Source organism: Pipistrellus kuhlii, unplaced genomic scaffold (assembly GCF_014108245.1).
Source record: "Pipistrellus kuhlii isolate mPipKuh1 unplaced genomic scaffold, mPipKuh1.p scaffold_m20_p_3, whole genome shotgun sequence".
NCBI classification, from domain to species: domain Eukaryota; kingdom Metazoa; phylum Chordata; class Mammalia; order Chiroptera; family Vespertilionidae; genus Pipistrellus; species Pipistrellus kuhlii.
Window position 1 is genome coordinate 178,420,024 of NW_023425529.1, and position 21,285 is coordinate 178,441,308.

The 21,285-nt window shown below is 40.6% G+C and overlaps 1 protein-coding gene and 1 non-coding gene across 2 annotated transcripts; both read right to left on the reverse strand.

Annotated features, from left to right (window-relative positions):
- Positions 1-5,923: 5,923 nt before the first annotated feature.
- FRG1 (FSHD region gene 1) lies at positions 5,924-20,294 on the reverse strand. Its single transcript, XM_036457820.2, has 9 exons — positions 20,037-20,294; positions 16,189-16,259; positions 15,383-15,508; positions 14,760-14,817; positions 13,174-13,288; positions 10,843-10,947; positions 8,616-8,707; positions 7,982-8,092; positions 5,924-6,038 (listed from the first exon to the last, which is right to left on the reverse strand). Exons 1-9 carry the CDS (start codon positions 20,096-20,098, stop codon positions 6,002-6,004), a joined length of 777 nt encoding a protein of 258 aa, XP_036313713.1. The 5' UTR covers positions 20,099-20,294; the 3' UTR covers positions 5,924-6,001.
- On the reverse strand, positions 16,590-16,722 carry LOC118731031. The gene has a single exon (XR_004991733.1). It is a non-coding gene; the product is annotated as a small nucleolar RNA SNORA66 (small nucleolar RNA).
- Positions 20,295-21,285: the final 991 nt, after the last annotated feature.

The following is a 21,285-nucleotide window of genomic DNA, read 5'->3' on the forward strand; positions in this document are numbered from 1 at the left end:
GGCTCAGTGGTAGAGCGTCGGTCTGCGGACTGAAAGGTCCCAAGTTCGATTCCGGTCAAGGGCATGTACCTTGGTTGCGGGCACATTCCCGGTAGGGGGTGTGCAAGAGGCAGCTGGTCGATATTTCTCTCTCATCGATGTTTCTAGCTCTCTATCCCTCTCCCTTCCTCTCTGTAAAAAATCAATAAAATATATTTTAAAAAAAGAAAAAAAAGAAAAGAAAAGAAAATAGGGACTAATCCTGAGAGACAAGCATAAGGGAATCCTAAAGAAGAAGAAGACAGAAGACAGTGGAAGTGTAAGGCACTGCCCGTTTCCTCCGACGTGATGGCAATTATGCATTTCCTATCTATTTGGCAGGTGCAGTGAGGGAGCCAAGGTTAGGAGTTATGACTTGATTCCTGGCTCTGGAGTCTTACTTAAGTCTCCACCTTTCTAAAGGAATGAAGAGATGTGTTTTGTTTACTTGGTTCTCCTCCTTACAATTCCTCTTGTTCTGAGGACCGGAATGAGGAAACCACGATGGAAAAATAAACACTAACAAGAACACTGAAACCTGCTCTCTCCCGGCAGCGCTTGGCACAGGATTGCACAACCTCATTAAATCTGTCAACCACTGTCAGGAACACCCCTGCAGATTTCGACTTATAAGTCCTCGCTGTACGCTCTGAAAAGAATATGTTTTCTTCCAGAAACACCAGGGCAGTGTTAAAACACACAGCTAACTGGGAAGAAGAAAGCCTATTGTTTCTCCTTCAAAGAAAACAAGCCTCAGTAATAAAGGGCCCTAGTGCCATACAATTAAACGGAAATATACTAATAGTGGCAGAGATCCTGGTGTAGAGCACACAGAAATGCCAAAAAGCAAAACCTGCCTTCACACCATCAAGTTCCTTTCATGAAATGCGCGCTTTTAAAAAACTTGTACGCTAATAGATGGGTGAGAGAAGAAATCTCTTCTTTTATGGAATTATTCTTTTGGTTTCTAACCTTTTCATGAAATGGATTTCAATATGTGTGAGCCCCCAAATATTTTAATGGACTTTACCTGCATGAAGCCTCTCAGGCTAATATTGTTGATTAGGATAAGAACATAAAATAATGATATCATGAAAAGAAAGTCATTTCTGATTTACCGTCTCAGTTAAGAAAACTATCATGTCATCATAATTTGGTGAATATAATAGAGAATTAAGTCAGCACATTTTAATACATTCTTCTGTGCCATCAGTGTTTAGAATGATTGAGTAAATGTAATTTCTGCAACAGGGAGTTGAAGCCATGGGCTGACTAGTGTCTACACTGGGCCTGACACGGAACTCCATCATATTGGGGGAGGGGGGGTGCAGGTTTACCCGGTGTGATGGTATCTGTACCTAGAAAAGCCCAGGCAGGTCCTTGATAGAGTTTGAGCCAGTCATGGAGTAGCTTTTACTACACTGACCTTTGACACACACAGACATTTATATTATACTTTGGACAAATATTAAATATTATCTAAATGTAATGGAGAGTGACCAAAGCAGGCAGAAACTGGAGGGGAGTTCACTCTGGGTAGGAAGGGAATCATATTCTTAACTCTTTTCAACTTAGGACAGACCCAAAGGCAGTGCCACTGAGAGTAATTAAAACTCATGGAAACCTCAAGTTTTTCCAGTGGAGGAATCAGAGGACAGAGATCAGAGTGACCAAAGCATCTGCGAAAAGGAGGAGGAAATGCTGAAAAGGGGAGAACTAGAGGGCGACCACACCGAACCCCACAGCCTCCGGATAGACTCCAAGCAGGCCAGCCTAAACAGAGAAGTGTGCAGAGATTTCCTTTGCCCACCATAGGGGAGACAGGATTTAGAGCGTGAGATTAACCAAGTTAACTGCCTGTTACACAAACAAACAAGTATTCAGTGGAACGAAACAGAGTCCACTGTCTCTATAATGCATTATTTGTAATGTCCAGAATACAACCCAATTATCAGGCACATGAGGAAACATACTCAAAAGAAATGGCAATCAGTGGAGAACAATCCCCAGGTGACCTGGATGTTGGAGTTGGTGGACAGGATTAAAAAAAAAAATTCTCTTTATTGTGAAAGTTATATAGATGCACTTTTCGACCCAGGCTTTTACCACACTATTATCTGTGTCCATGGATTATGCATACATGCATATAAATTCTTTGGCTAATCACTTCCCATCCACCCACCTACTACACAATCCCTCTGATTCATTTGTTCCATGCTTCTATGTCTCTGGATCTATTTTGTTCATCAGTTTCTTTAGTTCTTTAAATTCCACATATGAATGAGATCATGTGATATTTGTCTTTCTCTGACAGGCTTATTTCACTTAACATAACACTCTCCCAGTCCCTCCGGGCTGGTGGACAGGATTTTTAAGGTAGCTGTTATAACTCCACCCCCCCCCCCCCCCCCCCGAAACCCTCTTAGTGCACAGGACGTTTCAACAGAGAAAACTTTAACAGTAGGATCAAATGGATTCTAGAAGTGAAAAATAGCGTCTGGAATTTAAAAACCACCAGAATGGTTTAACAGCAGTTTGGAGATGGTAGATAGTAGGTCAATAAACGTAGAGATAGAAAAACTGAAATGACCGAATCTGAAAAATGTGGGCAGTCAAAATTGGGTGTGGGAAGCTTTTGCTTTGGTTAGTGCTTTTATTGTAGGTAAGCTTCTAAAAAAGTTATAGTTGACACACAATATTTCATGAGTTTCAGGTGTACAACATAGTGATTCTATTATTTTTATATATTACAAAATGATCACCATGATGTGTATTACCAGGTCACCATAGGAAGTTATATTGACCGTATTCCCTGTAGTGTTTATTACATCCTTGTGTCTTAATTATATCTGGTGTTTTTTTCCTCTTAATACCCTTCACCCATTGCACCCGTCCTCTCTCCCTTTGTTCCCTTTGGCAACCACCAGTCTGTTCTCTCTATCTATGATCTGTTTGCTTTGTGTTTTAGACACCACATGCAAGTGAAATCATGCGATATTTGTCTTTCTCTTTTAGATAAGATTGGTAGACTGGTAAATCAGGAAAATGCTTGGCCAGATTTCAAGTGCTTTAAACAAAACCTCTCATTATTTCCTCATGCATAAGATGGGAAAATGTGGACCATGTGACAGTTTAGATGCATTCCTTCTTAACGCTGGCCACTTTTCCAAGACTAACCGTGCTGAAAATGGGGGTTCGTATGAAGTGCAATGATGGAAACTGGGAAGGAACATTTATCCGTCCCTGACTTTTTTTTATTCATTTGTCCTCCTTCACTAGCTCATGAGTAAACTCCATGAGGGCAGGCAATGCATATTATATTTTTATTTTTTTTAAAAATATTTTTATTGACTTCAGAGAGGGAGAGGAAGATAGAAACATTAATAATGAGAATCACTGATCAGTTGCCTCCTGCATGCCCCACACTGGGATTGAGCCCACAACCCAGGCATGTGCCCTGATCGGGAATTGAACCATGACCTCCTGGTTCATAGGTCGACACTCAACCACTGAGCCACATGAGCAGGTTGAGGAGGGGCAATGCATATTTTAAACATGTATCTTCCTAGTTGCCAGGAATTCAATCTGTAAGTTCTGCCACCTGGAATGGGGGCAGGCACTGGGGGACATGAGGGTGAGCCCTGTGACAAGGGACCCAGGAATCACTATATGCAGAAATTAAGACAGATGTTCGTGCCTGGGAAACCCATCAGCCGCAGGTGCTGGAGAGACTTCGTTTCTTCAGGGTAGTGGTTCAGATCTTCAGGGTAGTGGTTCAGATCACTTGCTTTAGAATTGCCACGAGTGCTTATTCAAATGTCAATTTGGGGCCCAACCCTAGACTTGCTATCTCTAAGGATGGGCCTTGGAAATCTATAGGTGCCCTAAGTGATTCTTTTTTAAATACATTTTATTGATTTTTTACAGAGAGGAGGAGAGAGGGATAGAGAGGTAGAAACGTCGATGAGAGAGAAACATCGACCAGCTGCCTCCTGCACACTCCCTACCGGGGATGTGCCCACAACCAATGTACATGCCCTTGACTGGAATTGAACCTGGGACCTTTCAGTCCGCAGACCGACGCTCTACCACTGAGCCAAACCGGTTTCTGCCTAAGTGATTCTTACGGATAGGAATGTAAACTATTGTTTGTTCCAAGGCCATGGTCGGCAAACTGCAGCTCTCACGCCTCATGCGGCTCTTTGGCCCCTTGAGTGTGGCTCTTCCACAAAATACCATGGCCTGGTGAGTCTATTTTGAAGAAGTGACATTAGAAGAAGTTTAAGTTTAAAAAATTTGGCTCTCAAAAGAAATTTTAATCATTTGGCTCTGTTGACTAATGAGTTTGCAGACCACTGTTTTAAGGGGTTGGAGATCTGACAAAAGTAGAGACTGAAAGTCTTACAACCTTGGCACTACTGGCATTTTGGGGTAGATAACGGCTTGTGGTGGCTGCTGTCCTGTGCATTGTGGGATGTCCAGTTATATCCCTGGTCACAAACCCTTTGGTTGCTAGTAGCACCTCTTCTCCTAGTGCGACCACCACAAATATCTCCGAACGTTGCAAGATGCCCCCCCGGAGACAACTTAGCCCCTGGCCGAGAACCTCTGCTTTGGAGGATCAGCACAGCAAGCACGCTCCCTATCTGAGGGTCAGAACACAGCCGGGGGATGCCCAGCTACTGGAACGGGAATGCCCAGTTCCGGAATCTACGGTACGAGCTCCTTCCTAAGGGTGATCCTGGCAGCTCAGCTACCTTGATGAAGGGGCCTGCAACCACAGCTGGTGCATAAATACAAAGGCCGAGAACCAGGCAGGCAATGGCAGCTTGGGCCAGGCCACGATCCCGGCCATGTACGGGCATCCACCCAGAAACGGCAGTGCTTCTGAAGCAGGATTTCTGGGGACGCCCAGGCCCGGTGCACAGCCTGGGTTAGATGACATCTGGAACTGTTCAGAAGCTCAGACAGGCTAGCTCCCGTCCCATCTCACAAGTGAGGAGGAAAGCATTGCAGATATCCTGTGGCCAAACTGTCCAAAATAGGGGCTTTCCTCAATTTTACTTTTGTCTTTTGTCCTGAGCCTTCTTGCTCTTCTGTAGTTTCCTGATCCCATTCTGTGGCCTACTGCCCGACTTCTCTCTGCCCAGCCCGCCTTGTTCGGTCATGTGCTTGGCTTGTGTGTGACTTGGGCAACACTGAAGAGGCAGAATCAAAGCCTTGCTGGCTGATTGGACTGGCACTTTCCAACTTCCCTTTAAAGATACCCTGTGGGAAGGCACAGGACAGGAGTTGGCTGAAGGCAGCCAACCCTGCCTTGATTTTTCCAAACAAGTCTGAGCACCCAGGCGTTTACTGGAATCATTGTGCTTAGTCTTCAGACGTCCTTGCTTAAAGGACACTGCAGATGCATGTGCCTTCTCAAGGATGCTTCCCTGTTGATAGTATCAAATTGTTAACTTTAGTTCAAGCTGTTGTTACAATTAAAGCCAGTGAACGGGGCTGTTTGGTTTCTCAAGCCAAGCAGTCCCTTAGCCCTCTCTTTCACAGAAACATGTGTCAGAATAACCATTCACTTGTGGCTCCAGGTCAGCTGGTCAGCCCTGGCAGTTCCTGGTAGCATGCGTTGCATCAGGTCATGTAGGGTAAGCAATAGTGTAAAGCAGTAAGATGGGTCCCATGAGCTGCACACGAAACATCAGTTTCACAGAGCAGCACGATTGCTTTATGACAGGAAATTCAGAAAAGAAAAGAATTCTGTGGCACTTTAGAGTGTACTCCAAGTTTCATTTCCATGTGAAACCCTGAACTAAAAAGTACATCCATGGAGAAGCTCAGCTGAACTCGGTTAGCCGTGGTTCAAGTTGCTACTAGTTTAGCAATAATTTCACAACAACCCAAGAACTCTATAAAAACACTTCCTTTAATTTTATTCAGAAAAAAAAAAAGCCAAACAAACAAAAGACAGAGACAAAAATCCTTGTCATTTGCAGTATCTATCAGCTTTCAATTTGGCTCTCCTGTTTAAAAAGACAAATAATTAAAATTAATCTATGTAAAACATTCCATATACAGTCAACTGCTACTAAATATAAACCCATGGTTAGAAACTGTGTTCTCAATTTTGGTTATTATATTACCACACCTTTTACATTAAGATATTTTAATTAAAACTTTACTTTTCAATTTTATCCTATCCTGTATAATAAAAACCTAATATGCTAAATGTACGGTCATCTGGTGGGCCGTTCACAAAATCGAAGTGTCAGTTCAACCAATCAAAGTGTGTAACATGCTGATATGCTAAGGTCGCTCAACCGCTGGCTATGACGTGCACTGACCACCAGGGGGCAGTTGACCGGTCGCCCAGTTGCTATGATGTGCGTTGACCACCAGGGGGAAGATGCTCTGAACTGTAGGTTATCTTGCTGCTGGGGTCCAGCCAATCGGGATTGAGCAAGACAGGCCAGACATACCCTGGAGCCCTCCCATGGTCCCTCCCCAGCCCTGATTGTGCACTTGAGGTAAGGGGGACCCCTGGGAGGATTTTGAAGAACCGGTTTTGGCCCAATCCCACTGGCCAAGCTGAGGGATCCCACTGGTGCACGAATTTGTCCAGTGGGCCTTAGTGTTTCATACTAAATGGATTCTATTCTTATTTCTTATGAGTCTTTTCCTCATCTTTAACAAATGTGCCTAAGGGCTTTTTCAGCCCACATGAGCAATTTTAATTACCTCTGAATTTAAGCATGCCCAAACTTCTGTTTAACAATGTTGTGCTTTTGTTAAGAGATAAAAGCTACAGGACATAGACTATAAACCTTATTTTATTTCTTCTGAGTCTATAACCTGACTTTTTATACCTCGTTCTTAATTTCTTAGAACTAGAAACTAGATGTTAATTTTCTTACCTGGGAAAAATTCTTTCATCATTTAATGACTTCAGGTAATAATTCAATCAACTAGTTAGCAGGAAATACACGGTTTTTATTAAGTAATATGAAGAAATGTCTTAAGACTAATTTTGAAACATAGCACTTGAGTGAATGGCATATTAGCAAATTCTTCTTTAATCTGGCACTTCTTTGCTTTTAGTTGTTAAGCTTTAAGTTTAACCTCTCTATTCAGTTTTTAATGTTGTAAATCCAGAGTATTATTTAACTAAATAGGAACAGTAATAAATATCAATAATGTGCTATGATAAATATCCTGCACACTTCTGAATTCGACTTGATAATAGTGCTTCAATTTCATTTATTTAATTTTTATAATTAGTAATTTTTAAACTGACCTATATTTATCTCATTTTTAGGAACCCGTGCAACTCTTAATAGAACTGAATTTTGAAATGAGTCAGATGACTTCTTTTTAGCCTGCTTCTAACAGTTATAAAAAGATGTAAATAAATTTATGTTGTAGTGAAAGTAAAAATAAATAAATAAATGAATGTATGATGTAATTTCGGTGAGATCTGAATTTCTTACAACAAAATATATAAGTACTCGGAATCTGACTATATTTAGACAGTTTTTCTTGGTGGTCTTTTCCCAGACTTACAATGTCCTTTTTGGATAATATTACCATGTTCACAAATTAGAAATAAAGATAAATATTTGAAAATTACAAATAATTAAAAAGAAAGAACACTGGGCCCTAACCAGATTGATTCAGTGGACAGAGTAGCAGCCAGGGGCACGAAGGGTCCTGGGTTTGATTCCGGTCAAGGGCACATGCTTCAGCTGCAGAGGCCCTGGTCAGGGCTCACGCGAGAGGCAACCAATCGACGTGTTTCTCACACTGATTTTTCTGTCTTTCCCTCTCCTTCCCACTCTCTAAAAATCAATGAAAAAAATATCCTTGAGTGAGGATTGAAAAAAAGAAAAAGAACACTGGGTTTTATATTGTATTTCACCACTTCTACTGGGTACTCAATCATAGTGAAAATAAGTAAAAATAGACCTACCTGTCCAGAAGTGTTTCATGCAAAAATCCATCTTTCCGGGCCTTCTTAAGAATTTTACTGTCTTCTTTACTTATTTTAAGTTTCTGGTCTTGGAAGCTCTGAAATTTCTTTCTGTTAAGAAAATATCTCTCTTGAAAAAAATATCTCAAATTTTGATTATACCTGACTACTGATGCACTTACAAATATTTTTAAGTTTTCATTTATTAAAAAAACCTAATTCTATTTCTATAACAACATGCAACTTTTCAAAAATGGGTGCTCTTAGTTAGTGCCCACCGGCAGGAAGGCAGCTGTGTGGCAGCTCTCCACAGCCTCACCTTTGCCATGGGATGCAGGCTGGAGTCCACATCCTGGCCATGGAACAACGTAGGGCTGCCATTCTGTACTGACACGGAACAGCTGTTCTGCTAACTAACTGGGAGGACACACGCGGCCAGGTGACTGAGCTTTGGAAGCTAGCAGGAGAATTAGGAAAGCTGAAGGACTGTGAGGAGGAAAAGCACTGAGCTCAGTGCTTTGTTCTCGAGTTTACATTATGCTGCCTCTCCCTGTCCTTCAGGCATTTTATTTCAGGCACCTTGAGAAGCACTTCGCGGTCAGATCTGTAGGTCTAAAAGGAAAAGACTACGTACACATAATTGATTTCACACTGTTTAACATTTCCTTTATCTTCCTCTGGGATGTCATCTTTTTTCTTGGTTTCTCTTTCAGCACAGGATCTAATCTGGACATTGGAAATGAGAACCCAGTAAGTTACACATTCATCTTCCCCCTTTCCCTCTTCACTTAGCACACAAGAACAGTCTAGGTGATTTCTTATGCAAAAGAAGGAAACCATTAACTTAGCAATTAGGTTCAGAAAATGGCAGTTCTAGATATTGTTATTTTCATATAGAATTTATATAAATCATTGCTATTATATGTTTCTCTTGCATCAGAAACACTAAAGAGAAATCATTTGGAAAACATTTGCAGATCAGATTTTGCTAAACAATTAGGCAGTAATTTAATTTTGGCCTCAAAGTCAACACAGGAGGGCCAAATTACCCCTAGCAGGTAGTGTTTATTTCATAACATTGAAAGCTTACGATAATATTTTACTCTGCATAAGCTATTACCAAATATATTCAAACTTTTAACTTAACACAATTTGTTTTTATCTAACTGGAATCTATCCCTTTTAAATATTTCTTATATCCTCTTAAGTTTTCACTGACATTTACTATTCATTGCCATAAATGAACAGAGATAGATACAGCAATTAAGATCTAAGTTTTAGATGAAAATTACTTGAGACTTTGGTGGAGAAAATACCTTTTGATAAAACTTTGGAAAATATTCTGAGATTTCTAAACTTTTGTGCTGTGTAGAGTGGTATTTCTTTCTCCACCAATCAACTCCAAATAATGACGTGAAGAGTTACTGGTATTATTCTTGTTTTAAAAGGTAAGTGATATTTTTACAGTAAAAAGAAAAATACTAAATGACTAAAACTGAGTGTTATGAAAGCCAAGAACATTTAAAAAGTAAAATCAAATATATGGAATTCAACACAAAGCATGTACAGATACTTGATAGATGCATGCAAAGACTTTTACGTATTCATCAAAAGATCCAGAATTGAAGGACAAGAGCTCTGAAAAACTCTGTTAAGACTTTCATATTTTATACTAGCAACACGGATGCTCAAGTATTAGACAACTCAAACAGCCTAGTTACCACCTTCTCCAACATGATGGTGGAAGTGTAGCTTAGTACAACCCCTATAGAGGGTACTTGGCAATATGTAAACAAGGGCTAAGGTTTATAGCCCTTGACCCTGTAACTATGCTTCTGGGAACTCACCCTTGGATATGCTCTCACACCCACAGAAGGATGCACACTCAAAGTTACATGCTGCAGCACTCCTTATAACAGCAAAATACTGAAAATAACCTAATTTCCATTTATACACCACTGATTAAACTATGGTATACCCTAAAATAGAACATTAGGTAGATGTTAAAAAAAAAAGAGAGAGAAAGAAGAAAAACAAAAAGGAGAGGGAAAACTTTCAATGTAATGATAAGGCAAAGCTCCAAAATACAATGTTAAGAGAGAGAAAAAAAAAAAAAAATCAGTGTCTAAAAGAGTGTATAAAGGCGGCTAACTTTAGTGTAAAAAAGTAGAAAAGTACCAAAAGTTATATATTTATTCAGAAACTCTAGAAGGTTGTAGAATAAGCATGTCACACTCAAAGCCTAATACAGGCCAAACAAATGAGGCATGTGGCCTGCAGGCTGCGAGTTTGACATGCTTGCTGTAGAAGGATGGGAGACGTTTCTATATGCTTGTATTTGAAAATTTTGGAATTATGTGCTCATATTTATTTATTTAAAATATTAAGTTTTAGCCCACCTAGCTGGCTTAGTTAGCTGGAACATCATCTGATGCACCAAGAACGTTTTGGGTTTGATGTCCCATCAGGGCACATACCTAGGTTGTCGGTTTGATCCCCAGTGTGGCTTATAGAGGAGGCAACCAATCAATGTTCTCTCTCTATTTTAAATCAATAAGTGTATCCTTGGATGAGGATTAAAAAAAAAGCAGATAAGAAGAAAGATAGGGCTAAAAACGTGCAAGTACTCAGAAAAAGATACTAATACATGGAGATAATAGCAAGGGAGCTCACTCAGTAATTTCTCTTCCACAATGTGCAAACACACCACCAGTTGTGGAGTTTATAACGAAAACAAAGCTTATTTGGAGCACAGTATAAAAAGCAATAAGTCTTTCAAGTGAGAATGAATGACTTTTCAACACTTTAAAGAGATGTAGTCATATCATATGTGACATTCTATAGAAAAATGTCATGATTACCTTTATCATTTCTTCTTCTCCTGCTGTTTTATTTTTTGCTTCTATATCGCCTGCTTCATTGCATCTGATAAAGCAGCTATTTGAGGCCAATAAAGCCATTTTCCCCTAAATAAAATAACAATAAAAAAATAGTTTTAAGAATATCTGCAAAAGGAGTCAGGAAAAAGAATTTGGAAAATACCTGGAAGAAAACTAAAACCACCTATAATCTAATTATTTAAAGGTAACCACAATAAATATTTCTAGTGTATTCTATTAGTAAGACTAAATTCTAACTAGATGAAATAGAATTATTTCCTTTGGTCTACAAGATCTATTGAGGATATTATTAATTTAGTTGAGTTTGAAAAAAATAGCTTATAACATAATAAAAATTATAATAACAGTTTACTCAAACAGTTGTGCTTTAAGTATAAATTTTCTCCCTAAGACTATATCATACAAGAGCTAGCTTTTGGGGCCTTTGAGTTTACTGTTCAGAACTTTAAGAATCAACGTCTGGGAGACTTTTGTGCATGGAAAGAAATATTTATATTCTTTTTAGTTGTTTATTTCTCAATGTATCATCTGATTCTGATAAAACTTTAATAACTTATTTTCTTGTGTATCTGAACCAAGATTATAAATTTGATTAAATTTCCTTATATAAAGTTTAATCACAAGTTGTATATAGTTGATTCTTTTAGAAAAATTAATACCTTAAAAATCAAACAAAATATTCACAAACATAATTACAAAAATGTATTAATAGCCTTATATCATATCCAGTTATGAAAGTGCTAATAACATGAATCTAATTTTTTACTCAAGATGGGAAGGGTTGGTTTTTCTTTTTAAATATATATTTTATTGATTTTTTACAGAGAGGAAGAGAGAGGGATAGAGAGTTAGAAACATCGATGAGAGAGAATCATCGATCAGCTGCCTCCTGCACACCCCCTACTGGGGATGTGCCCATAACCAATGTACATGCCCTTGACCGGAATCGAACCCGGGACCTTTCAGTCCTCAAGCCGACGATCTATCCATTGAGCCAAACCGGTCTCGGCTGGTTTTTCTTTTTAAATATATTTTTATTGATTTCAGAGATGAATGGAGAGATGGAAACATCAATTATGAGAGTTATTGATTGCCTGCCTCCTGCACACCCCACACTGGTGACTGAGTCCTAAACCTGAGCATGTGCCCTGATTGGGAATTGAACCGTGACCTCTTAGTTCACATGTGTCAAACACAAGGCCTGCGGGCCAAATCCGTCCCGCCAGGCCTTGCAATGTGGCCCACACCGCGCTGTCAGCACTGCACTCCGCTGCGTTTCCATCACAATGACAGTTTATGACTGTTCAGTAAACCATTCGGCCCGTGATTTAGGCTGGATTTTAGATTTTGGCCCCTTCTCTGATTGAGTTCGACACCCCTATCTTAGTTCATAGGTCAACACTCAACCACGAAGCCATGCCAGCTGGGCAAGGGCCAGGTTTTCTGACATCCGGATGACCCTGGGTGAGCTTAGATATGGCTGTATATTCCCAGGTGATTTAAACCTGTACTGCTTATCTTTGTTACTTTCTGCAATCCAGTTTTACTTGTTACAGGGACTTTTAAGTCTCTCTTTAATTTAAAAGTTAAAAACATTATGTCTTTCCCCCAAATAAAGTGAGATGAATGCCCCTTAAGTTTTGTATGAGCATTAGTATATGACTTATCATCCTGACCTGATATAACAGCCTTTTCTGTTGATATAATTTTTATTATGAGCATCTCAGTATATTGGTAGGACCTTCTACCTACAAGGGGCTGTAACCCATTAGTTCATGAAATGAATTTAGTGGGTCCTGACCAGTACTGAGGAAAAAACAAAAAGAGATAGAAACAGAGATAGAAAAGATCAGAGTGCAAGCATGTAGATAAATAAGTACTGCCAAGTACAACTCTTGTTTCAGTTATACACGTGTGTACTAGGCTGCAATGTGCAATGGAAAAATGTCTTTCTTAGTGGATCGGAGTGAAAAAGTTAGAAAGTTAGTGATCCAGAGGTTTTTAATTCAGGCAAGAAGGAACGAGTCTAAGTAATTATCTCTTTTTGGGGAGGTGCTTGGCTAATTTATCATTATGGAAACATGTGGCTAGTGGCTACCATTTTGGATAGTGTAATTCTATATATACTACTTTAATGGATATATCATGTTCTATTATAGATGTTTTAGAGTTTATTTTTTCTATTATAAATAGTGCTGCTGGTTATTTTCTGTGCATAAAATTGTTGATGTATCTTTAAAAGAGATTCCCTACATTGACAAGAAGCTTTCTATAAACATTAACAGCACTTACATCTTGAAAGACTGGCTCCCACTGTTCTCTTGGTCCAATCGCATCTGAACGCCCAACAACAAGACCATCTGAATTTATGCCAAGGTATTTTCCATAGCCAGATTTTAGGGCAATTCTTCAGATTAATAAACAAGATAGATGTTAGAAACTGAGAGGAAGAAAATTAAATATGGAACATAAAGATAATGTGTATGTACATAAAAATTCAGACTATAATTCAAATATTCAAAAGTCACAAATGACTAGAGACTACCAAATAGGAAAGTGTAGTTCTGTACATACAATGTCATATTCTACTTTTATTACAAGCATTATGGCTTCTATACTATATAGCAAGTATTTTCTAAATTCTTTATTCTTTTTTTTTTTTTAAATACATATTTTATTGATTTTTTACAGAGAGGAAGGGAGAGAGATAGAGTCGATCAGCTGCCTCTTGCACACCCCTTACCAGGGATGTGCCTGCAACCAATGTACATGCCCTTGACTGGAATCAAACCTGGGACCTTTCAGTCCGCAGACGGATGCTCTACCACTGAGCCAAACCGGTTTCGGCTATTCTTAAAATATATAAAGAAGTTTGTGTTTATTGATTTTTCTTTAAAAGTCCGGTGTACTTGTTGGCCATTCAACGAAAGTATAGAAATAATCATCTTAATATTGTTTTTTTTTTTTTTTATAAAGAAAAATAGGATTTCTATGTTTTTAGCTTACCAATCTCCTGTGATGCCAGAGGACTGACTTTATACACACATACAGGTTAATGATAATAGAACACAAGTCATTATTGTCTTCATGTAGCCAATTACTAGAATATGAAATTTAGTTGTTCTACTACACAAAGCATCATTCTGTACTTTTGCATTTCGAGGGGAAAAAAGGTCAGCTTGTCTTTTTGGTCTTTATGACTATGTAACATTCTCTGCTGGTTTCAACAATATTCCTTTCTTCTACCTTCCTACTTGTCTGTTGACTGCTAACCAGTGAGTTTAAATATCATAGCAATAGCAGACAGTTTTAGGTCTGTTTTCGTCAAAGGATTTTTCTTATCTACATCTTACTTGGTCTATAACAAATTCATTTTTCCCAGCATAGTATTATATATTGCTAGGATATTATAATGTATGCTTTTATCTGGGGCTTTTCTCTTTAAAGACGGAGTTATTGAAAATGTAATTAAAAAATAGATTTTATTGATTTTTTACAGAGAGGAAGGGAGAAGGATAAAGAGTTAGAAACATCAATGAGAGAAAAACATCAATCAGCTGCCTCTTGTACACCCCCTACTGGAGATGTGCATGCCCTTGACCGGAATCGAACCTAGGACCCTTCAGTCTGTAGGCTGACGCTCTAGCCACTGAGCCAGACCGGTGAGGGTGAAAACGTAATTTAATAATACCTACATATTAACTGGATATATAAATAACGTTATATTTTATTAAATAACACAAAATACACTTTCCAAAAATACTGTTTTGCTTTTGAAAGTGAAAATTACTCTGTGGGCTTACGTTAGCTATATATTAAAAAATTTAATAAAATTAAAAAAATAAAAGATTATTAATTATAGTTCAACTCAAACTTACCTGGAATCAGACAATTTGACAGCTGTAAACTGCTCCGGGGGACTAGGGCCTTCATCCACTACAGGAGAAAAAACATTTTGAAATAAATTTGACATTTGTTATACATATACATGTAAAGATAGTCTCCACTTTTTAAAAAATGTAGCCTTCTTCTAAAATTAAATGTAGCCTGGCTAGCATGGCTCAGTGGTTCTGGAATTATACAAAATGTTTTCTAATTTTTATATTAGAAAGAAGGAGTTGCCAATAAGAGATAAATCTTGAGGAAAGAAACAAGTGGAAAAGTCAAATGCAATAGATTCATTCCTTTGGAATATACTTGGGATTAGTTAGATCACATGTGTCAAACACAAGGCCCGCAGGCCAAATCCGTCCCGCCAGGCCTTGCAATGTGGCCCGCACAGCGCTGTCATCACTGCAGTCCGCTGCGTTTCCATCACAATGACAGTTTATGACTGTTCAGTAAACCATTCGGCCCGCGATTTAGGCTGGATTTTAGATTTTGGCCCCTTCTCTGATTGAGTTCGACACCCCTAAGTTAGATGCTGGCCAGAGTGAACAAATGCAATAAAATGTATGCTTTAAGCAGCCTTTCCTTTTAATCACTTCTATCAGACACAAACCTTCTTTATGTGGAGCTCCCAGTGTAAAAAGACCATTGTCAAGTGCATGTATGTAGGTTCCTTTATCCATTTCAATAGCTATGGTTCCTGAAATTTCACCAAAGTTTGTTACTGTCCACCAGATTCCTAAAAAAATAAAATCAATATTTAAGATTTGTTTTTTAGATCTGACACAAGGTTCTTACTGTTATTGTCATAACTTACTTTCTAAAAACATTATTTTGCAGTTCTCAGAAATTAAGAGAGAGAAATCTCATATACCCTTTACTCACTTTCTCCCAATGGTAACCTCTTGTATAACCATGCTACTGATAGCACAACATCGAAACCAGGTTATCAACAATGATACAATCCATTAATTTAGTAATGTCTCAGACTACAAGCTCAATACTTAGGAATCAATTACATATCTATATACAATTGAAAAATAGAAATTTAAACTTCTATTTATAAAAGTATTAAGTTATGAAATATTTAAGAATATAAAAAAAGACATGGAAGACTGCTACACTAAAACTGCATATTATTGAGAGTCAATGTTGTTAAGATGTTGAGTCTCCCCAAATGATCCATATTCAATACAATTCTCCCAAAAATCCAACAGGCTTACCTGTAGAAAGTGATAAACTGACTATAAAATTTATATGTAAATCTAAAGGATCTAGAATAATCAAAACAATCTTGAAAAAGAAGTGTAATGAATAGGTCATAAACTTCTCCTACTTTCTTTTTACTGTCTAATTAGGAAGATATTTTTAAAGGGGTCCCAACCAGTGCTAACTTTTCTCAGAATATAGAAAACTTACCAACAATATCAAGTTGGGTTTCTTCATCATCTTCTCTTTTTCTCTTCTTCTCTTTGTTTTTTTTCTTCTTACTACAGGAGATAATTTGTATAGATGAGTTTAGGCATAATGATTTGCACTTAAAATATCACAATGTGGAATCTCAGAAGAATCTTTAGAGCTGTACAGTGGTTTATAAATTATTAATTTACATAGACATGGCTCTTATCCCCCCTGCCCTGCATGAATTTTGTGCACTGGGCCTCTAGTATGTTCCTAACTGTATAAGAATATTTACGTCTACTCTGATCTTTATTATTTCCTTCTTCTCACTCTGGGCTTTGTTCCTTTTCAAGTTTCCTTAGTGTAAAGTTAGATTGTTTATTGGGACTTTTTCTTGTTTCTTTCTTTTTCTGTTTTTACACTGCACTAGGATAGAATGAACCACCTCAGTAGCTTCTGAGGCTAATACATTTCTATCACCACAATTACTTTAGCAAACCTGGTTCCCTTCACTTCTGCAACATCATGCAGAGTTAGTGATCCAGTTTGTATAATACTTTTCTTATTGCTTGAGATAGGCATGCAATGCTATGAATTTCCCTCTTAGAACTGCATTCCCTATATCCCACAGATTTTGGTTGTTCTGTTCTCATTTTCATTGTAAAAAATATTGGGTCGGCAAGTAAGTAATTGCGGGTTTCACACATATATGGCTTCAGTTGAATTTTTAGGTTTGCAGACGTAGTAAAAATGTAAAACACATTTTGTTATTTGATAGTTGGCTATTCAGCTGTTAATCAGTAAAAAAAGTTTTTTGATCTGTTTTGTAGTTTTCGTTTGGCGTTCGTTGAAAAATGGAAAATCAAAAGGAACATTTTCGTCATATTTTGATTTTTTATTTCCACAAAGGGAAAAACGCATCGCAAGCTCATAAAAAGTTATGTGCTGTTTATGGTGACGAAGCCTTAAAAGAACGGCAGTGTCAAAATTGGTTTGCCAAATTTCGTTCTGGTGATTTTTCACTCAAAGATGAAAAACGCTCTGGTTGTCCAGTTGAAGTTGATGACGCCCTAATCAAAGCAATAATCAATTCGGACTGTCACAGTACAACACGTGAGATTGCAGAGAAGCTTCATGTATCACATACATGCATTGAAAATCACTTAAAACAACTTGGCTATGTTCAAAAACTCGATACATGGGTTCCTCACGAACTGAAAGAATCACAGTTAACGCAACGCATTAGCAGCTGCGATTTGCTAAAGAAACGTAATGAAAATGATCCATTTTTAAAACGACTGGTAACTGGCGATGAAAAATGGGTTGTTTACAACAATATCAAGCGGAAAAGATCGTGGAGCAGGCCAGGTGAACCAACTCAAACAACATCAAAAGCTGATATTCATCAAAAGAAGGTTTTGTTATCAGTTTGGTGGGATTACAAAGGAATTGTCTACTTTGAACTCTTACCACCCAACAGAACGATCAATTCTGATGTCTACATTGAACAACTAATGAAATTAAACAATGCAGTTGAAGAAAAGCGGCCCGAATTGGCAAATCGAAAAGGTGTTGTATTCCATCATGACAATGCAAGGCCACACACATCTTTGGTCACTCGGCAAAAATTAATGGAGCTTGGTTGGGATATTTTGCCACATCCACCATATAGTCCTGACCTTGCACCATCTGATTACTTTTTATTTCGATCTTTACAAAACTCCTTGAATGGTAAAAATTTCAATAATGATGATGATGTCAAATCGTACCTGATTCAGTTTTTTGCTAATAAAAACCAGAAGTTTTTTGAACGTGGGATTATGATGCTGCCTGAAAGATGGCAAAAGGTCATTGATCAAAATGGGCAATACATTACAGAATAAAGTTATTTAGTTCCATGAAAAAATTTTTTGATTTTCTTTAAAAAATCCGCAATTACTTACTTGCCGACCCAATATTTACAGCACTATTATTCATAAAAGCCCCAAAGTAAAAAACCCCAAATATCTATCAACTGTTGAATGGATAAACAAAATGTGTCGTATTTGTAGATACTACATTCACAATGGAATATTATTCAGCTATAAAAGGAATGAATACTGATACATGCTACAACACAGATGAACCTTGAGAAAGTTTTGCTAAGTAAAAGAAGCCAGATACAAAAGGCTGCATAACACATGATGACATTTATGTGAAATATTCAGAACATGCCAATCCTTAGAGGCAGAAAGCAGATCAGGGACAGGGAGAGGAGAATGGGAGGAATTTATGCTTAATGGGTAAGGGCTTCCTTTTAAGGTGCTGAAAATGTGTAACAACTAGATAGTGGTGTACCTTGTGACTATACTAAAAAAAACCCACTGAACTGTACGTTAAAATATTGAATTTTATGGTATGTACCGTGTTTCCCCAAAAATAAGACATCCTCCGAAAATAAGACCTACTTACAGGTTTCCTTCTGAGTGAAATATAAGGCATACCCCCGAAAATAAGGCCCCCCCCCTAGGCTCTGTCTCAGAATGCTATTGCTAAACATGAGAGATTTGGTCCACTGATTCTGAAAGAAATGGAGTCACAAGAAATTCACCAGGAAATTCAGGAATTGGATTGTTATAATGATGTTCAAGATGATGACATGATTGTCATTGAATGAGTAAATTCTTGATACTGTAGGATTCACAGTTTGTCTGGTTTGTGTTGACAACTTCCATACTACCGTATGGTATACAGGTAATAAATTTCCTTTATTTTCATTTAACAATAAATGTGTACCATATTCTTCTTCATGGAAAAATAAGACATCCCCTGAAAATAAGACCTAGAGCATCTTTGGGAGCAAAACTTAATATAAGACACTGTCTTATTTTCAGGTAAACAGGGTAGTTATACTGCAATAATTTAAAAAACCTAGGGGCTACTTATAAAAGTTAATATGCGCTGAAACCAGTTTGGCTCAATGGATAGAGTGTCGGTCTGCCGACTGAAAGGTCCCGGGTTCGATTCCGGTCCAGGGCATGTATCTTGGTTGCAGGCACATCCCCCCAAGTAGGGTGTGTGCAGGAGGCAGCTGGTCAATGTATCTCTCTCATCGATGTTTCTAGCTCTCTATCCCTCTCTCTTCCTCTCTTAAAAAAACCAATAAAATATATTTTAAAAAAGTCCTTGGCACATAAAAAGTGCTATATATGTGTTAACTCTGCTCAGTAGTTATGATGGTCGTCCCGCTTTTGGTGGGACCATCCCGATTTTTAACAATGTGTCCCGTCCCGATTTAGACTTTTTAAAACGTCGCGGGACACATTGTTAAAAATCGGGACGGTCGCGGGACGATCTGGTCACTGGTGGAGTTCCTATCCGAGCCCATATCCCAGTCAGCACCCACCGCTGCCTATTGCGTTGAAAATTCACCAAGAGTTTTTTTTAGGGTGGAGGGAGACAACGGTGAAAATAAGGATCCCAATATAGGAGGCTAGACCTGAGCACTCAGACCGCCGCGGGAGGAGCAGGGGTGAGGACAGGGGGGCAAGCGCGGCTCCGCCCTCCGTCCCCGCCCCCTCCGCGGCCATTGGCCCCGCCCAGCGTCCCCGCCCCCTCCGCGGCCATTGGCCCCGCCCAGCGTCCCCGCCCCCTCCGCGGCCATTGGCCCCGCCCTCCGTCCCCGCCCCTCACGGGCCGAGTCCCCGCCCCCCCGCGGCCATTGGCCCCGCCCTCCATCCCCGCCCCTCGTGGGCCGAGTCCCCGCCCCCGTCCCCCCGGGCGCCGGGCCCGGGCTGGGAGCCCGAGGGGCTGACCGCAGCCCGGCCCCCGGGAGACCCGCCCGGAAAGCGAGGGGGTCTGTCCGCCTCCCCGAAGCCCGGCCTCACCTCTTGGCCTTGGTCCCCTTGAGCACCAGCTTGGTGGACTTGACGTAGGAGTACTCGGCCATGGCGCCGGTGAAAGGCGGGCTCCGGCTCGGGGTGGACGCCTCCCCTGGAGCGGGACGGACGAGGGAGGCACCACAGCGGGGACGAGGCGCGGCCCCCGAAGCGCAGGCCCGCAGCGGCGGCCGGAGGCGTCTCTTCTCTGCCAAACCGGTGGTTCCCTTCTCCCGAGCGCCCGGGCCCCGGCAGAGCTCCACTTCCTGTTTACGGTCCGGATACGGCGGCCTCGGAGGGTCTGAATGCGTCATCCCCGTTCGCCGGGTCTGAACGCCGAGTGTTGTGTTCGGGAACCGGGAGACGCGCCCTCCGGCGGTCGAAGCGGGTATAGCAGCCGCGGTGACTTCCAGGCCGCTGTGGGGCGCGCATAGCCTCCGGCGGGTGTGCGGGGTCCGAGGCGGGCACCCTGTGATCGTGATCGGCCAGGGGAGTGACCCGGGGAGAGGAAGCCAATCGCCCAGAGGGAGTGAGCCCATCACCCCTTCCCGGGCCGCCGCCGGCGGGCTGGGCCCGACGTCCCTGTGCGAACCAGACTCCGTGGCGGTCGGCAAGCTCACTAGTCCACAGAGCCAAACGTCCACAGGACGGCGACTGAAATTGCTTTGGAGAGCCACATTTTTTTTAAACGTAAACTCTATAGGTAGGTACACTGTTATTAACTTAATCAGGGCGCTTCTAAGCCGGCCTCTGCTAAAAACGCAAGGGGCCAAAGAGCGGCATGTGGCTCGCGAGCCGAGCCGCAGTTTGCCGACCACGAGCCCGGAGCATCCTCTGGCCTTGGACCCGTTTCAGTTCCATAAGCGTTTACTGTCGTGTTTTAACCAAGGCGACCTGGGTGATGTGGTACAGGGAAGGATTAGGGAATAAAACGTGATGAAACGAGGGCCGCAGCCTTCACCAGAGCTGCGGGGATCCGGGTGGAGGCGGGGAGGGGGCTTCGTGGAACACTAACGGGGGAGAAGTCTCCTGGCGGAGCGTCTGGGGGAGGCCCTCACGGCGCAGCCACGTGCCCTAAGCAGTGCCCCGCCTGCTCCAGCCCCTCCAGCAGCTTCACACCGCACCTCCCCGTCCCGCTCCTCCCCTCCACCCCGTCCTCTGAGCTGCCCCAGGGACCTGCCTGAGGACATCGCTGGCGATCATCCCCCAGCCTACAAGCAGCCTCTTGTTTCCCGGAGGGAAAACCCTAGCATGCTTA

Excerpts from the sequence above, each read along its gene's own strand:
- FRG1 (XM_036457820.2), bottom strand. The coding sequence starts at position 20,098 with ATGGCCGAGTACTCCTACGTCAAGTCCACCAAGCTGGTGCTCAAGGGG. Across the intron at positions 16,260-20,036 it reads AAGGGGACCAAGGCCAAGAG|TAAGAAGAAAAAAAACAAAG; the intron begins GTGAGGCCGGGC and ends TATCTCCTGTAG. Across the intron at positions 6,039-7,981 it reads CATGAAACACTTCTGGACAG|GAGAGCCAAATTGAAAGCTG; the intron begins GTAGGTCTATTT and ends CTTTTTAAACAG.